Below are 19,152 nucleotides of genomic sequence, written 5' to 3' on the forward strand. Positions count from 1 at the left end.
CAACAAATTCCCCAATTTTTGTTTGTCTGAGAAAGTCTTTATTTCTCCTTCACTCATGAAAGATAATTTCACAGAGTATGGATTTCTTGGCTGGTATTTTATTTCTCTGAACACTCTAAATATTTCATTCATTCTCTTCTTGCTTTCATGGTTTCTGAGAAGTTGAATGTAATTCTTGTCCTTGCTCCTCTGGTTTTTTTCAAGATTTTCTCTTTGATTTTTTTTGTTTTTTAGTTTGAATATGATTTGCCTAGGTATAGTTTTGTTTTTGTTTTCATTGTTGTTGTTTTCCATTTATCATGTTTCATATTTCCTGGGCTTCCTGGATCTATGGTTTGCTGTCTGACATTAATTTAGGGAAATTTTAAGTCATTATTGCTTCAACTATTGCTTCTGTTCCTTTCTCTTTCTACTTGATCTGGTACTTACAGTATGTGTATGGCATACCTTTTTAGTTGTCCCACAGCTCTTGGATATTCTGTTCTGTTTTTTTATTTCCCCATTATTTTTTCTCTTTTCTTTTCAGATTTGGAAGTCCCTACTGTCATATCCTCAAACTAAGAAGTTCTTTCCTCAGCCATATCGAGTCTACTAATGAGCTCACTATAGACATTCTTCATTTGCTAGTGTTTCTGGTCTCTAGCATTTCTTTTTGATTCTTCTCAGAATTTCCGTCTCTCTGTTAAATTATCCATCTGTCCTCACATATTTTTTATTAAAGTCCTTAGCATATTAATCATAGTTTCTTTAAATTCGTGGTTTATGGGCGCCTGGGTGGCTCAGTTGGTTAAGCGACTGCCTTCAGCTCAGGTCATGATCCTGGAGTCTCTGGATCGAGTCCCGCATTGGGCTCCCTGCTCAGCGGGGGGTCTGCTTCTCCCTCTGACCGTCTTCCCTCTTGTGCTGTCTCTCATTCTCTCTCTCAAATAAATAAAATCTTTAAATTCGTGGTTTGATAATTCTAACATTCCTGCTATATCTGACTCTTGTTCTGATGGGTTTTTATTCTCTTTAAACTGAGGGGTTTTTTGCCTTTTAGTATGCCCTGAAATCTTTCCTTTAGAGGAAAACGTGATGTACTGGGTAAAAGGAACTGTGGTAAACTGACCTTCAGCAATATAATGGTAAGTTGTGGGAAGAGAGGAAGTGTTCTGTAAGTCCACTGATTAGGTCTCTGTCTTTTGGTGAGCCTACTACGCCTGTGGAATGTGAATTTCACCAGTGATTCTTGGGGAGGGTGGGGTTTATCCCTTAGGTGGCACATGATGGGTACAGTGAGCTGGAGTTGGTTATTTTCCTTCCCCACATAGGTTAGGCTCTGAAATAACCAGCACGTTAGGCTCTGGTAAAACAATTTCTCCCAAGAACAACCTTGCTAAGAAAAAAATGTCATATTTCAAAATGGTTCCTTTTCTTCTCCCCCTGCCAGAAGCATGAAGGGATTTTCCCTGATCTTCAGGGAAGATCCCTGGGAAGACCTGGTAGAGATCCTGGAGGTTAAGCACACAAGCCTGGGGGTCTTCCTGGAGTTTTTAACTCTCAGACCTGGGACATGAGCCTCCAGCAATTCACCAATTATAGTTCAGGTTTTCCTATTCTGGCTCTGGTTCCCACAGAGGTTTTAGCTGGTAGGTCTCTGCTCCAGGAGGTTGTGAATTTCTATAACTGCCTGTCTGTCTCTCCAACTGTGGAAGGAGCAATTTGCCTTGTGACCTCACTTCTCTTAGAGATCTAAGAAGAGTGGTTGATTTTTCAGTTTGTTCAGCTTTGTATCATTTTAGGTCGAAGTGAAGACTTCTTTTTTTTTTAAGATTTTATTTCTTTATTTGACAGAGAGAGACAGTGTGAGAGGGAACACAAGCAAGGGGAGAAGGAAAGGGAGAAGCAGGCTCCCCATTGAGCAGGGAGACCATCGTGGGGCTCAATCCAGGACCCTGGGATCGTGACCTGAGCCGAGGGCAGATGCTTAAGACTGAGCTACCCAGGCGCCCCCCCGAGTGAAGACTTCTAAGCTCCTTACCTGCCAGACTAGAAACTCAAAGTCCGTTGGCTATTTATTGAAAATAAATAAGTTACTTCAAAATTCATTTTGTCAATGTATTTTTACTTTAATTATCAGTTTATTTTGATTTACTACTTTTATTAATTTACTTTTTAAATTTCCAAATTTAGAGAATACAAAAATTTCCATATTGTCATACAATTTGGTATGAGCTTGTTTCTAAGCAGCTTTCACAAGTCTTAAAATCTAACAACTTAATTCCTTTTTAAATTCAGAGTTGAATAACTTGTCCAAACCAGCCATTAAAATAATAAGCAGGATAAAACAAAACGGCAACTTATTGTAAAAATCCATGATTTTAAATGAAATTTGAAAAAATTATACATCATTAAATACATGAATACTATTTCATTTATAAATCTTATTTATGCATTTAAGCAGGCAATATTAGGGAGCCTGGGCTCAGTCAGTTAAGCGTCTGCCTTTGGCTCAGGTCATGATCCCAGAGTCCTGGGATCGAGTCCCGAATCGGGCTTCCTGCTCAGCAGGGAGGTCTGCTTCTCCCTCTGCCCCTGCCCCCTGCTCATGCTCTCTCTCTCTCGCAAAAATAAATCTTAAAAAAATAAAAATAAATAAAAAATAAAAGGGCAGCATTTGAAACTTCCACATTATTTTTCAAAAGTATTATTAAAAATATATGTAATATGATGTAGCTTTTATTAAGGAGATAAAAAGAAACATCCAGAAGCTTTTGTTATCTTTGTACTCAGCATGAATGGTTACACACTAATGATTCTGCATTACTGAACATGGAAAATGTTCCACTGCAGGTCCATTCCAAAATACATGCCTTTGTTTCCAATATAAATCCTAAAAAGATATGTCACATATTTAGGTAAATAAATATATGCCAACTGAATGTTACAGTTAATTATTGGTTTCAGATAAATATTATGTACTTTTTTGTATCCTTACTTTAGAATAGGTTTCATTTTTAGGTGAATGACTTAAGAATTTCCATGTCCATTCTAAAGACTTGTTGCTTTGGAAAATATAATCTTTCTGGCCCAGAAACAATATGCACACTTTAAATGAAGTACTAACCCCTGTGGTACACTGAATAATGGAGAGTTATAAAGGCTTTGGGAAGAAAGTCTGAGCACGGTGTCACCCCACATGTAAGTGACAGTGTCAGTAGGCTGCCAACAGCCTACGTGCAAAGGTAGTGTTTTCTTAACCTAAATTCAATTTTTTGTTTCAATCTCATATGAAATACAACACCTACATTACAATTACAGAAAAGATGCTCTACACATTAAGTATATGAAATAAAAAAAAGTGATGAGTATATTTACATTAGACTTTTATAATATTAAAGTTCACTTTTGAATATGCAAGAGTATGTTGATATGAAATAATCACAATGAACTTTAAAATATAGCTAGAGTTACAACACTGCCAAAAATAAAATTGTAAAACTAAGCTAAAATCAAGTTCATATATATGTGTCTGTGTATCTGCAGAAATATATACATATGCCATAAATATTAATTATATCAAAATTAATTCTATCAAAATTTTGTACTAAAGATCAAACTCACACTTGTACGTAATTTTTCAAACAGTACATTTCTAAATTATAATTTCAACTTAAAAAATCCAACTTATGGGGCGCCTGGGTGGCTCAGTCATTAAGCGTCTGCCTTCGGCTCAGGTCATGATCCCAGGGTCCTGGGATCGAGCCCCACATTGGGTTCCCTGCTCAGCGGGAAGCCTGCTTCTCCCTCTCCCATTCCCCCTGCTTGTGTTCCATCTCTTGCTGTGTTTCTCTCTGTCAAATAAATAAATAAAATCTTTAAAAAAAAAAAATCCAACTTATCTTTTCCTGTGAACATTTTAAAAAAATGCTCTATTCCCACCAACAGTGAAAAGGGTTCCCCTTTCTTCCGCATCCTTGCCAACATCTGTGGTACTCCGTGTTACTGTTCTACTTCACATAAAATGTAATAACCCCACAACCATACTTTCATTCACCCCATACAGTCCTTTGTACTATTATCAAATATGCTGTATCTATGTACATTCTAAACCCCACACTTCAGTGTTATAATTTTGCTTTTAAATAAAAATTAGGAGAAAAAAATTCTATTGAAAAATTTGTTATGCTGGATGCTGATTATATAGGATATATATGCCCATACACATCATCTGAAAAATAATAAGCTGGACTTTTAGAAGAAATTAAAGTCCATATTCATGTGCCAATTTTCATTACTTAGAATAGTATCTTTCATTCTCATCTAAACCTACGTAAGAACTGACCAAAACTTGAGCCAGAAGAAGCTCAAACTCAGGAAGAGGACAATATAGTAATTTCAGGATTAAACTGTATCTACATATAATAGCAGCTACTTTTGTAATAGGTCTCAGAGCCAGGAATTCATTTATAAAGGCCAATGGTAGTATTAAAGGGCAGGCTGGGGTTACAATGGAGAAAAAGATTTGGAATCCTCATCATCTCTATGAACTACGCTGAAGTCACTAAAGGAACACCCAATTTTAGTAAAAAGCATTTTAACAAGTTAGACTACCATCCCTATGCTCTCCCATTGAGAAACATATAGACTACACTTGGAAAAAAACACCCTTTGGTTCCAACATCAAAAAAGCACTAATTATTACACTGAAAATGCATGCACACAATACAAACAAAGGGTGCTGTCAACGTAGCGTGCGTGTGTCCAGTGGGACTTATTAAACTCATAAGCTGAAATATTTCCATCATTTAGGGATAAGACTGAAATTCAGAATGACAGGCTACCCACTGATTCTCAACCTGTTTTCTGAAGAACGCTTTAGGATCCGCAACAGGAGGATTACTCTCCAGAGTTTGCTATTAACTGGCGGCAGAGATGTTTACCAGCTTGTTTTAGAGCTGAAAAAAAAATCTTAGGAAAAGCCCAAAAGGCAGGAGGCTTTAAACTGCTGAGGAATTACAATTCAAAAGATAACTAAAAGGAAGTAAAATACTGAGAAAATGTCTTTCATGGACGGGTGGAGGAGGGACCCTGAGGAAGTAAGGCGGGAGAGAAATGCAATGCTTCCTATCTTTGGTATCCTTTGCCTTCCAACAACGACAGGGAAGAAAGCTGGTGAAACTGCAGGAAGATACTCTGGCTCTTTTGTTCCACTCATTAATAAAAAGAAAAATCCAGGCCGTGTAAGAAAAGAAAAATCCACAAAGTGCCTTCATTTAAATGATTGAGAAATCTTCCATTAAAAACGTGAAAATAATAAAAAAGACATCGTATTATTTTACACTAAATCCATTTTGATTCGATGCATTTTTAAATAGCAGTTTTCTACTATTGCAATAATAGATCAGAATAGCTATTTTCAAAATACTATACAAAAGTTGCCATGGTAACAATGCAAATCTTTTGAAACATAATTAATTGCTTAAAAATTCATCAGACAGAACATGGCACTCTTCTTCAGAAAATTTTTGCATTTTCTTTTACAATATTAATATAATACATAGTATCATGCACATCTTCTACTTCATTAAATGTTTTTCTTTATGTAAAATGACTATTAAAATATTGTTGTTTTTATACATTAATCTCAACAAGAATTCTATTTTATATTTAAAGCCTGAAGACAATCTGAAAACACTAAGAATTCATGAAACAAAGACAGAAAAAAAAATACCTTTTCTTCAATGTATTATTATGACTATATTTATATATTATCTTCTTATACCTCTGCTTTGGAATCTATCAAGTATCTTATTTACCCTCAAAATACTGCAATGCAAAAATGTCTGCAACAGGACAAATGACAAAGAAATACAGCTGCATGAGTAGTAAAGCAGAAAAAGAAATCCACAGAAAATCATAATCACACATAAATATATCTTACTCTTTGTAGTCCTTCATACCAATCATCTTGCTCAAACCAATTTGAAATGTAAGTCATCCAAGCCATAGAATGTTTCTACCTTAATCAAGGCAACTGGAAACTCGGCATCAGAATAGTCGGCACCTAAAGTAACAACAATGTGTTTCAGCCAAACAGCTTTACCAAACCTGCCTTGTGAAATGTTGTTCCGTACACAAAGCTAGAAGCACACAAACATTTCAGCTGAAATAGTTTTAATAATTTACAAATAATAGTATCTGTAAAAATAATGCTAAACCAGAAAATGTAAGCCTATACTCAAATAGGAAAGAAACATCAAATAATCACTATGTCGTTGTATAGTACCAGCAAATACTTTATCAAGTATTAGGCTTTCAGTTTTCATTCTAAAAAAACATACTTGATTCAACTGTTGCAAGACAGGCGAATTACATCTAAAAGTCACCAAGTTACAAATAAGGAATCCAGAGAAACCACAAAGCAACAGGAAGCAGAAAAGCAGTTCTATTTTGAACCTTAGGAGGTGGAGATAAAGCCAGAAGAAATCTTCTAGGTTGAAAGGTATGCGATGACAAGGCCAAGTCTGTCTTGCCATTTGCTTCCATCTCCGTCCTTGAGAGTTAAATCCTTCTACGGCTAGCCGGTTGCTAATTCCCTAAGGGCTTCAAAAATTCAGAGACTGCACATCACTTAGTAGAGGGCTAACATGTTCAACAGAGAGTCAAAAATCACATGAATTCGGCTACTTTTTCATTTTACTCACTTCTGGAAGATACTATTTACTGGCCATGCTAAATAAGAGATGTCTTGATATACTGGAGAACACGTGAACTTCAAAATATCCTCTGCAAGGTTCAGGTGCTTCACCCAACATATAGCAGCAAGTTCTGACCTTTTCCTCACCAAACTCATCAAACCATTACACCTCAGTGGAGAAAAAAGGAGAGAGAGGGAGTAACGGAGGGGGGGGGGGGCAGAAAGAAAGAGAAAATATTTGGGTAGCTTGTTTCATTCTTCATATCCTAGAGTAAGATACCATTTGTTCTGGCATAAAAAAGGTTCACTTCTATGACATATAAACATCACCATGGCTGACTGAAAAACAGCTTTATCTCTAAAAGTCTATCAGATGGAACATGGCACTCTTCTTCAGACTAATTCTTCTTCTCCCTTTTCTTTTTCCTAGAAATATTTTCAAATATCTGCCTGAAGCCTCAGGTCAAAATGCCTGGGAATAGGCTCTCGCACAGGAAGTTGTAGGACTAATAAAATCTCTTGTTTAATTTGTTTACATCTTGAAGACTTCCTTGATTCTGGACCCTTTCAACCACCTCTAAACATTCTTGACTTTCTCCTGCATTTCCCATTTCAGTGACTATCATTATACTCTAGACAGTAACCTGAGATAAAAAAAAAAAAAAAAAAAAAACAGCAAGCCGGGGCACCTGGGTGGCTCAGATGGTTAAGCGTCTGCCTTCGGCTCAGGTCATGATTCCAGGGTCCTGGGATCGAGCCCCACATCAAGCTCCTCGCTCAGCGGGGAGCCTACTTCTCCCTCTCCCTCTACCTCTCCCCCTGCTCATGCTCTCTCTCTCTCTCTCTCTCTCTGTATCTCTGTGTCTCAAATGAATAAATAAAATCTTTAAAAAAAAAAAAAAAAGCAAGCTGTCTCTGACTCTTTCATCATCTTCCCCTCCCTGTGCCACTATATTTGATCACCAAGTCTTAGCAAACTGTCTTTAAAATATCTCTTCAAAAGGCCCTTCTCTCCATCTCTAATGTCAGTGTTTTAGTGAAAACCCTCATCATGTCTTGTATGAATAAAATAGTTTACTCACTCATATCCTTGCTTGCACTGCAATTCCTAAACATGTTCTATACCATCATCACTTTATGCCTGTTAGTTTTTAAATTCTTCTGCCTGAGCTGTCCTTCCCCTTTTGCTGTGAATGAGATCTGTCACATTTATGGTCCTCTAAGACACAACTTAAAAATCCTCCTTCTTTGAAGACTTTCTCAAATGCAACAAATCCTTCATCTGTTTGCCTTTATTTACATATTTGCAAGGATTAGATACTGATTTGTGTAGATACAAATTGTGAGTTCTCCAAGGCAAAGGAACTTGCCTTATTCATCTTTGTATAGAAGATACAAAATGTTTGTTCAGTGAATTGACACTCACAGCCCTAGAAGTCTGTCAGCTAATGGCAGTTCACATGAAGCAAACTTACATATTTCTGAAACTTGGAAAGGGTCTAAAGAAATGTATCCAGGTGACAGGTAATATACTCACCAACAAATGAAATGGGACTACCATTCAATTCCTTAGAGGGAAATGGCTAACCAAATCATTGGTTATCATTTAAGACATTTTTTAAGCATAAAATTAAATGCCAACTTGAATTGGTAAAATTATTTTATAATCATACCAGGCACAAGTATATTTATTATACCATTTTAAATACAATGTAGTTAAAATGAATACCTTGTTCCTAGGCCACACAATAGTTCAATGCCTTATTCTGTGATATTTTTCCATGAGCACTATTTACCATATTTACAAGAATTAAGAAAAGTAAAATATTTCACATCATGTAATCCCAGATGAAATATGATCTTGCATAAGGATACACACTTCCTGATGGTAGTCAGGTGTCTTGATGATCTGAGAGTGAATAGAATCTGGTTCATTTAGTGTAAGAACGACTGACAGTTTTCAACTCTCACATCTGCTTGATGGGTTAGGACTGTCTGGAGTGCAGAGCTGAAACCTGTAGCTGACCTCCGAGGGGAAGCATGTCATGATCACTGAGCAGTAACTGAGACCAGAAGACGACAGTCATGGTGGCACTTGGTCCACAGATTTGTATCTGTGCATTAGTCTGTGGGTCTAATTGACCAATTATTGCTAAAATCACAAATTTAACTTAATTCAGAGTCAGAAAATTCTTACTACCTCTTATGACTAGTGATGGAAGGAAACAGTAATCAAAGGGAAATGTCACGTTAAAGAAAGTAAAGAGAATGAAGTAAAATCTTGTGTGTTGTCAGAAAACTTCCTGCAGGCATTCATATCCAAACACACAAGTAACCTGAAGTTTGATTATTGGTTCTGACTTTTTTATATCCCTCTCTTTATCTATATCTTTGCCATGACCCTGTCCTAGGCAGACTGCATACCACTGCCTATGGCTTTGGACTTGCCCTGTGACTTGTTTTTGTCAGTGATATGTAGGCAGAAGTCAGAGTATTCCAGTTCCAAGCTCTGGCTAAAGGGCTATTTTCATCCATATCCTTGCACTTCAGCCAACAAAGCGAGAACATTCCATGGCTACCCTGCTGGTCCAAGAAGGATGAGAGACACAAGGAGGAGAGCTGCCACAGACAAATCACAGATCTAAGTGAGAAGCAGAAACACTCAGCCAAGCCAAACCTGTTGTAAAACCCTAGTATTATACTTGTGAGCACAATAAATGTCTAATGTTGTATTTTGCTGAGTTTTGGAGTGGTTGATAACAAAATATTTTTGTGGCAAGAGCTAACTGATACATTACCTCGACTGTAGGACGACAGGCACTCTCTATGGAGATTAGTTGATCAAATCAATATTCTCACCTTACCTACATGAGGAAACCCAGGTCTACTGACTGTAGGAAATAAACAAGATTTAAAGAGTTATGCCTATGTCCCTGGCAAAACAGTTTTAAAAGACAGGATTTTTAAAATGAACTAAATATAGCAAGACATATTTATATAAGTAATCTGAGTTATCTCACATTCTTTTTCAACCTCTAACAATCACTGAAAAACAGTTGAGTTTTTCTTTTCATAAGAGAGAAGTAATCAGCACATTTTGTGTGATCCATTCATGTGCATGTGAAGTTTCCATTTTGCTATGACTTTCCCTTGTTTAGAAGTGCTTTTTTTTTTTTTTAAAGATTTTTTTTTTTAATTTATTTATTTGACAGAGAGAGACACAGTGAGAGAGGGAACACAAGCAAGGGGGAGTGGGAGAGGGAGAAGCAGGCTTCCCGCAGAGGAGAGAGCCCGATATGGGACTCGATCCCAGGACCCTGAGACCATGACCTGAGCCGAAGGCAGTTGCTTAACAACTGAGCCACCCAGGCGCCCCTAGAAGTGCTTTTAATTCTTTGTGTTAGAACAGTTAGGACCAACTAGGGGATAGAGCAATTTTAAGTAAATAAAGTAGGGCTCTGCTCTCACTGAGAAGCTGGTCCTATCTGCCAGTCATCAACACCCTACTATAAATATGGGGATTAAAATCAAGACACATGTCAGCAGTCCCTGGTCTAGAAATGAAAGTACTAAAAGTTCTCTGGTTGTGATTTTTTGTGAACCTAATTGTACCACATCCTGAAATGTTTATTTCTGCTTTCTTCTGCCTAACTTGATAATGTTTTCATTTACTCATGCCTGTTTAAAATCCTAAAGAGAGTAAAATGACATGTTTTGCCTATCCTAATGTTTGGGCTCCATGATGTCTGTTTTGATTCTACATTTAGATTTTTCCATCCAGTTTTACCTGATTATCTCAGACCAAGATAATGGCTTAATCCTCCGAAATTCTGTTGGCAGGCAATCTTTTCTGTACTAAATTCATCCCTTCCAAGTTATGTCCTCTTACCTACTGTACTATCTCCAGTTCCTACATTCTCTTAGTCAGCCCCTGTCTCTGCTGTCTTATGAGACAGCAATTATATTTTAAGCTTCCTAACAAACTAAGTAAACATGTAAAATAAGCACAAGCCATTGCTTATTCAAACAGGGCAAAATGAAGGATAAAATAAATGGCATTGCTCACAATTATTCTCTTTTATCTGCCTGTATCTGTCCTGTCTAAAGTCACGGTAAGTTAGGGGAGAGGACAGGGGTTGGGAAAGAGACTCAGGATGTGCACCGGGCCTCATGCTAAAGATGTTGTACAAGATGACAGAGATCTGGGACCATCTGTCTGCTTACCCGTACTATGAACAGATATTCCTCTTTTTTTTTTTTTTTAAAGATTTTATTTATTTATTTGAGAGAGAGAGAATGAGAGACAGAGAGCACGAGAGGGAAGAGGGTCAGAGGGAGAAGCAGACTCCCTGCCGAGCAGGGAGCCCGATGCGGGACTCGATCCCGGGACTCCAGGATCATGACCTGAGCCGAAGGCAGTCGCTTAACCAACTGAGCCACCCAGGCGCCCAACAGATACTCCTCTTGAGGCATCAGTTAGTAGAGGGCAGATGACAAAAATATTACATCATACAATCTGGGGGAGTTGTCCATCCCAACTAGATTAAAATTCTACATAAAAATGTCAAGAGGAAGTCTGAGTTAGAGAGCAGATAAAAAGTTTACCCAAGTGTGCTCTGAATCCTCAGAATGATTCTATATATTTAAAAGACTGCTACTTACAAGACCTTGGCTTCCAGCAATGGCAGACCAATGTGTACATACATACACAAACACACGCACACGTATATACACTTGCATACATACCATGTATGTACACACAAAACTCCAGTTCTCTTACTAAGGACAACTAGAAAGGCTGGATAAAAATATATAAAATCTCAAACTAAAAAAAAGCCCCAAGAGAAACCCAAAGGGTCTAGCCAGGTATTTTTCCTTTGGTGGTAGTGGCGGGGTGAGGGGTGGGAGGCAGGGAATGCTACTTTTTTCCCAATAAGATCTGCCTATAAAAGTAGTAGCTAAAATACTGAAAAGTTATGGAGAGTTTCAATAATCCCATAGGGCCTGAGGGAAAAAAATTGGAGTTCAGATGTTGCCAAAGAAAAAAGTGATCTAATACTGGCGTCTTTTCAGTGAGAACTACCTGGGTCTACATCTTAAGACTAAGAATGAAATAGAATTAGACCATCCCTTACAAAGACTGAGGCTCAGCTTCAAATAAATTCAATGACTGGATTCAGTTGATCTTCCTTACTCTACTACTTTCTAAAAGCAAAAGTATATATTCTCTCTGGAGGAAGATAACATTAAATTGTCAGGCTGGAAAGCAGTCAAGAAAATTCCAAAGCGTAACAGGCCCCTCTCTGAAGAGAGAGAACACACTAATAGTTTCACCTCTGACAAGGCCTGGAAGAAAGAGGTGACTGCCACAAAAGCAGGTAAGAAAAGAAATCAGATAAAATGGTAATTAATTCCCAAAGGCCAATGTGAACTACAGCATCAGTTTAGAATAACTAGATGCATGCTGAGTTTGCACTCAGTTGTAAGATCTTCTCCACAGACCTCAATTGCGTGCTTAGGAGAAAGACTGGGGGCAAATCAGGCATTGCCCCCCTCAGTGGCTCAGATATGCACGAAGCAAATGGCTTTAGACAGTTGACAGGCATGAAACACTGTATACATCTATGAATCCTTCAACTAGTAGGAAAGAGAAAAACACCCTCACTGCCAGGGACAATGGGGGAAGAGAAAAAGCAAACCTTATCTGCCTCCAGGAAGAGACAGAAAAATCCTCCTTTCTGACCCCAGGTACTTTTGGGAGAAGGGAAGAGGCAAAAGCTGTCTGTCCCTGGGGGGTGGGCAGGAAGCCATCTCAGGCTCCCATCCTGTACCAAAACAAATCACAGATCTGCCACCATTTGGGGAGATGCAAAAAAATGGTCTCCTATTCAACACCCACCATAAATACAAAGTGCAGTTTGGAGGCCACAGAGAAGGGCTGGGGAGAGAAAGACACAAATCTCCCCCAAGAACCAGATTCCCCCAATCTGGGAGATAAAAATTGTAATACAGTCATATACTGGGATACTATGCGATAATTAAAATGACTACGCACAACAAAACGGATAAACCCTACAGTGTAATAACGACTGAAAGTCAAACATGAAAGGATATATATTGCATGATTTCATTTTTAAAAAGCTTAAACACAAGCAAAGCTAATCTATACTATTAGAAGTTATGAGAGAATTTTCTTCAGGCAGAAGGAAGTAGTGACAGGAAGGAGACATGAGGGGGATTTCTAGAAAGCTTACAATGTTTCTTTTATGCTAATTATGCTAATGAGCACATTTTGCTGGTACAAAACTAAACTGCACATTTCTGCTGTCACGTATATAATCTAAGTTTAGAAAATTACACGCTAAGAAGCCACAGCAGTGTTTTCCAATACTAACAAAACTAAAAGGGGGAAAAACCCGAAATGAACTTGTCCACATATAGATATGGTATAATTGGATTATATTTCCTAATTTCACTTGGACACTTTACTTTATTCTTAAGAGTTTTCAGCCTCACTTGCTATTCCCAGCCATCGTATTTCTGGACACATTAGCTTAAGTGTCTCTCTCTGAGATACAATACTAATACTTCTTTAATCCACAAAGTATTTTTTAGAAGCAATGACAGGGACAAGCAGATGAGGAAGATGGACATAAAGAATGATCTCACAACAAGAAATGAGGAAAAACTGATCTACCTTAAGAAGCTGAAGGGGACTGAGATGGACTACATTAGGATACATGTTTGGAGGTCCAAAGGAATACCAATAGGGAATGTGATGATTGCCATGATTGTCCAAGTGGATGCCAAAAAAAGCATAAAGATATAAAGTGTTAATGGATAATAAGATTTAATACTGTGAAGATGTAAATTCCCTCAAAATTAATCTACAGATTCAATACAGTCACAATCAAAATCCCAGCATGTTTGTTTGCATGTGTGTGCGTGTGTGTGTGTATAAATTAACAAGCTAATTCTAAAATTTATATGGATATGTAAATGGCCAAGAAAAGTCAAGGCAGCCTTGAAATAGACGAATAAGGCTGAAGGTTTACACTATTAGTTATCAATACTTCTTATAAAGCTATCATAATTAAGAGAGTGTGGTATTGATGTAAGGCTACGAAAATTCACTAATGGAGCACGGTTCGTCTAGAATAAACCCCTTCATTTGCTGTTTATGATGAAGGTGACAATGTTGTACACTGAAGAAAGAATGGACATTTCAGTAATTGCTGTTGGTTGACTGAATACCCTTATGGAAGACACATAAAAATCTTCATCCCAATCTTGCATAATACAAAAAAAAAAAGAGAGAAAAAAGGCACCAATACCAGAGAGACTGGAAATCTAAATATGTAAGGTAAAAGAAAGCTTTCAAAGAAAACTAATGAGAATATATTGTCTCTGGGGTAGAAAACGGTTTACTAAACAGGACACACCAAAGAAACACAAACCACAAAGGGAAAAAATTGATGTATTTTTGATTACATTAAAATTACAAACTTATGTTCATCAAGACATCATTAAAAGAGTGAAAAGTAAGCTACAGAGTGGGAGAAAATATTAACAATACATATATTCAACAAAAAACTGGTTCACTACTACAAAAACAAAAACAAAAAAGGACTGGCAAGCCAATAGAAAAATGAACATAAGACTTTGGACAAAAGACAAAAGAACTCCATCATCACAAAAAGACAGCAGTGAACATATGAAAGTTGTCCATTATTATTGCAAATTAAAACCACAGAAATACTGCTACCATTTCCAACAGGAGGGCTAAAATGCACAATAGCACAAGTTGGCAAGATTGCAGAGTAATTGAAGCTCATATACTGCTTGTGGGAATGTAAATTGAAACAAACAATTTGGATAACTCACTGGCAGGATGCTCTAAGACTGACAAATATTTACCACATGACCCAGCATTTCATTCCTAAGCGTTAGCCAACAGCAGTGGGTATTATAGTTATCTATCTATGTTCACCAAAGACATGTATTATAATGTTCAGAGCACCTCTATCACAGGACCAAAGTGGAAACTGCTCAGATCTATAGTAACAGCAGAATGAGTAAATCACTGTGATATGTTCATACAATGGAACGGTTTGCAATAATGAGAATGAATGGTGACAACCCCAAGCAACCAAATAGATGAATCTCACAAACATAATGCTGATTGAAATAAGCTAGACACAAAGATAATATTATTATCATATTATTCCATTTACATAAAGCACAAAAACAGACAATATTTATCTATACTGCAAGAGGTCAGGACAGTGGTTATCTTTGGTGGAGGTTGTGAATGCTGGTAACATTCTGTTTATCCTTAAAAAAATCTAAAATCCAAAAAAAATTCAGAGAAGAATTGCCTCTGGGTGATAGGTTTCTTTGGATCCTAGTTATCACAGCCAGTAAGTTCTTTTTTTTTTAAAGATTTTATTTATTTATTCATGAGAGACAGAGAGAGAAGAGAGGCAGAGGGAGAAGCAGGCTCCCAAGGAGCAGGGAGCCCGATGCGGGACTCGATCCCAGGACCCTGGGATCATGACCTGAGCTGAAGGCAGACACTCAACCATCTGAGCCACCCAGGCGCCTCAGTAAGTTCTTTTTAATGAATCCTCACATCCTGGAAGTTTGACCAAAGTCCCTAACTGGAATCTCTAAATTGATCTAGTCAAAAAATTAAAAATGACTTGCACTAAGGTAATCTAAGAAGTCTAAAATGTCCAGCACATATTATGGTGTATCATAAATCAAATATTTTAGTTTTTTTAGACTATCTAATGGAATTCCAAGTTAACTGCTATTTAATAATTTGATTTTCTAAGAAAACCTATTTTGAGCAGTTTCTTAAATATACTGTATTTCTAAGATACATAAATGTAGTCTCTGTCAAAATTCAAAGAAAAGCATTTTCATTTTTTATGAAAGCGATTCTTTTTATGAAAGTGGACACAGCAGAAAGAGTATAATCAACTGTTCAAAATATCTGTATTTTTAGATAAGAGTGTATTTCTCTGTATACACGTCATCTTTGCCTTTGCTATTTCATAAGACCTAGAATAAATAAACGAATTCAAATGTCCTCTGAAAAACATTTCGTAAAATGTAGATGAATCAGTATTAGAGAAAATAATTTTAGAAATAGAAGAAAGTGTATTACTAAATTCTTTATTTGCCCAAATTCTGGACAGTAAAAAGCACTAGGACGTATTGTCTACTTGAAGAGCGGGGGCATACCGTTGGCAGCCTGCCCTTCAACGCTCACCTGCACCTGAGAGATGAAGGTGGAAGCCCCCGTAGATGTACCGCATCATCAGATGAGGGCTCCACTCAAGAATGGCACAACAGTGAACCTCTGAAAACTAGAGCCAGACCTCTGGGAACCTCTTGGACTTCATACCTCCAGGCTTTTTTTCTTTTTCATGTGAGAGAGAAATGGACTTCTATCTTGCTTAAGCCCCTGTTATTTTGCATTTCTTTATTATATTTAAGTAAACCTCAGGTAGGTGCTTAGATTGCATCATTTCCAAAGTCGTATTTTAGAAAGTAGAATTCGTCAGTAATGTCAGTTGGTTATAAACTTCTTAATTCTGCCTTTAAATACAAGTAACTACCATGCTTTCATGAGCACAGGCACACACTATAATTAAACTTCAGTCATTAATGTCTACCCTAATACAATACGCAGGCTGGTGTAGCCTATTTTGCTTTACCGAATGTATACCTGTGCAACCACCTCACTTGAGCGAGAAGCATCTTCATCTATGTCTACCTGCTGTATCAGAGTATTTCATTCATTTCAGCAAATATTCGGTGAGTGTTTATCATAGCTGGCCACTAATGCTGGTTACGAAAGATACAAAGATGAACAAGAAACAAACGGGGGGAAAAGTCCTTCTTCAAGAAGCTACGGTATTGGGAGAGCGAGACCTGACCAACAGCATCCCCACCGACCTCCTTCCCTGCCAACAGAAACCTAGAACGCCCAGGCGCAGGTGGAATTACAGTAATCTCAGGGACGGTGGGATCATTCCTATTCTAGGAGGTGAACGATGCTGGTCTAGACCAGTCGCACTAATATCGTCCTCCTGGGACAATTACTGCACTAAGTGTGGGCATGTGACTCAGCTTCAGCTGATGAAAGGGAGGCAGAATCCTCTGACGTCCTTCTCCCCCTGCTTTTGACCTGGACAACGACATGCTACTGTTGCTGCAGGAGCTATCCGGAATCCACAGCATAAAGGCCAAGAAAACTCCAGAAATGTTGCGATGCCAACATTATGACGCACTATCTTCACTTATTTTTTTAAATGTCTCTTTAAGTTACGGGTTTTCTGTTACTTACATTTCACTTCATTTCTGATAGACACAAATAAATGTATGAGACAATTTTCAGTAGCTGCTTTAATAGAGAATGAGCTAGGGCTTAGAGGAGCAGAAAGACAAATGTGCCCAAATCTACTTTAAGGGCTGAAGAAGGCTGTCCAAAAAAAAAGAGGAAAGAGAGATGTGAACTTTTAGGCAAAAATTATTTTCCTATGCCTAAAGTATCATGGTACATGAGGAGAACAGTGATTTGTCCACTGGACAAGAAGGCAAAAGATAAATGATGGAAAATCATGTAGATCATGATCAGGATTGTGGATTTTATTTTCTATGTGACAGCGAGTCCTTGAAGCAGTTGAAGCATGGCGATAATATCAGATTTTCTGATTTGCAAATATTATCCTGGCACTCTGAGGAGGGCTACCGGGCAGCAAAACATAAAGAGGTAGGGGACAAACGATGAGGTTGAACTACTAGCCTGTGGGAAGTGAGCGCCAGGGAGGAAGGACTCCAGGAAGACGGTTTCCCAGCTGCCTGGCCAAATGACACGGCAGCACCCACTGAAAGGGGAAATTAGGGGGAGGACAGGCCCAGGGTAAAGCTCTACTGAGATATACTGACTGTGGAATGTGTACATGACATGTGGGTAGCCATGCCTCAGAGTCACTGAGAAATAAAGATCAGGAGCCAAAAAATGAGAACCAGCTATAGGCAGGCATAGAGAGTATTTACATTACTGATAATTCATTCCTGGGTTCTATTTTTCTGACACTAATACATTTCTTAATTAGTTTGCATTTCATTACTTACATATTATAAAGTCCACAATGATTAAAGTGTGAGCATAACTAGAGAGATAAATAGCTGAATATAAGTTTAATTAAAACTTGTTAGGGCGCCTGGGTGGCTCAGTTGGTTAAGCGACTGCCTTCGGCTCAGGTCATGATCCTGGAGTCCCGGGATCGAGTCCCACATCGGGCTCCCTGCTCGGCGGGGAGTCTGCTTCTCCCTCTGACCCTCCTCCCTCTCATGCTGTCCGTCTCTCATTCTCTCTCTCTCAAATAAATAAATAAAATCTTTAAAAAAAAAAAAAAAACCTTGTTATACTTTCAGATTCCAAATAAGGAGTTTTGCTCCCCCAAGCTTCAAGGCTCAAAGCCCTATTTTGTTCACCAGCTCAATCTGCCCCAGTCGCCTGTGTTTTAGAGGGTAAGAGGTGTTCCAGCATTTCTAGCGGCTTCTATCAGAGTCTCGCACAGCGTCCCATCAAAACACAGCAGTGAACATCTGTTGTGTGCCTCCCCATCATCTTCCTTCCTTTCTTCCAGAAATAGTTCTACATTTTTGTTTGGTGACCGCCCCCCCCCCACCTCTGCTTTGGTTTAAGTGGAAGACCCGTCTGAACTAGAGCAGGTGGTTCAGATTTACACTAATCACTTCCCCGCTGTGGTGATGGCTCAATGACAAGAACAAAGCTTAAATGTGTCTAAGCATGAAACTTAGGACTTTTATAAGAACTACTCTATCCTCTGTCGACATGAGCCATGGTCAGCCTGAAATCAGAGCTAATGCAACCATCTTGCTCTCACGAGAAAACATCTAGAACTGCTGGGGGCTACTACCGAGAGTGTGAGAAAAGCCAGCACAGTAGAGAGGGGCTGAGTCACAAGAACAGTAAATGAGCACTGAAGTTAACTATGATACCAGCACTCTAACTTCAGACTTTTTAGTTATATGAATAGAAATACATGTGGTATTTTCTGTTGCTGGAAATCAAAGAATCCTAACTGGCTCTTCTAAGATCACAGAAAACACACACACACACACAGATACACACACCAAAAAACCTTCATAGCAGCACTCAAAACAAGGTCTCGGCATCATTCCTGTGAGGAATTCCCACTAAATACAAAAGTTCTCTAATTCTGTCATAGGTACTAGTGTCCTAGTGGATCATCCACGATACTGTTAGAAACTTAAAAAAGCCTTTCTCCCAAGAACTATGTATAAATTTACACTACCACTGCATCACTATCTGTCCCCCATTTAGAGAAACAAAATCTACGTCAATCAGAAAATTCCACCATGTCATGGGACCACAGAGCTGCCTCTGTCATTCCCCTCACGCACCTCTT

At 38.2% G+C, this 19,152-nt stretch overlaps 1 protein-coding gene across 6 annotated transcripts in view; it reads right to left on the reverse strand.

Annotated features, from left to right (window-relative positions):
- WDR17 (WD repeat domain 17) overlaps nt 1-19,152 on the reverse strand; it is a 110,805-nt gene that overhangs the window by 80,590 nt on the left and 11,063 nt on the right. For 2 of the 6 annotated variants that reach the window (XM_045879598.3, XM_064585710.1), the window contains exon 2: nt 5,924-6,046. The exons of 1 other annotated variant lie outside the window; for it this stretch is intronic. In XM_045879598.3, the coding sequence (XP_045735554.1) occupies nt 5,924-5,989 (66 nt within the window). In that variant the 5' untranslated portion in view covers nt 5,990-6,046. Of the gene's footprint in view, nt 1-5,713; nt 5,826-5,923; nt 6,047-6,438; nt 6,859-19,152 lie in introns of those variants that run through there. 3 more of the 6 variants (XM_045879597.3, XM_064585711.1, XM_064585712.1) reach the window with 3 other exon arrangements.

The sequence above is a fragment of the Mirounga angustirostris genome, unplaced genomic scaffold (genome assembly GCF_029215605.1).
Source record: "Mirounga angustirostris isolate CCGP_5_RB_7025 unplaced genomic scaffold, mMirAng1.0.hap1 SCAF_2, whole genome shotgun sequence".
NCBI lineage: Eukaryota > Metazoa > Chordata > Mammalia > Carnivora > Phocidae > Mirounga > Mirounga angustirostris.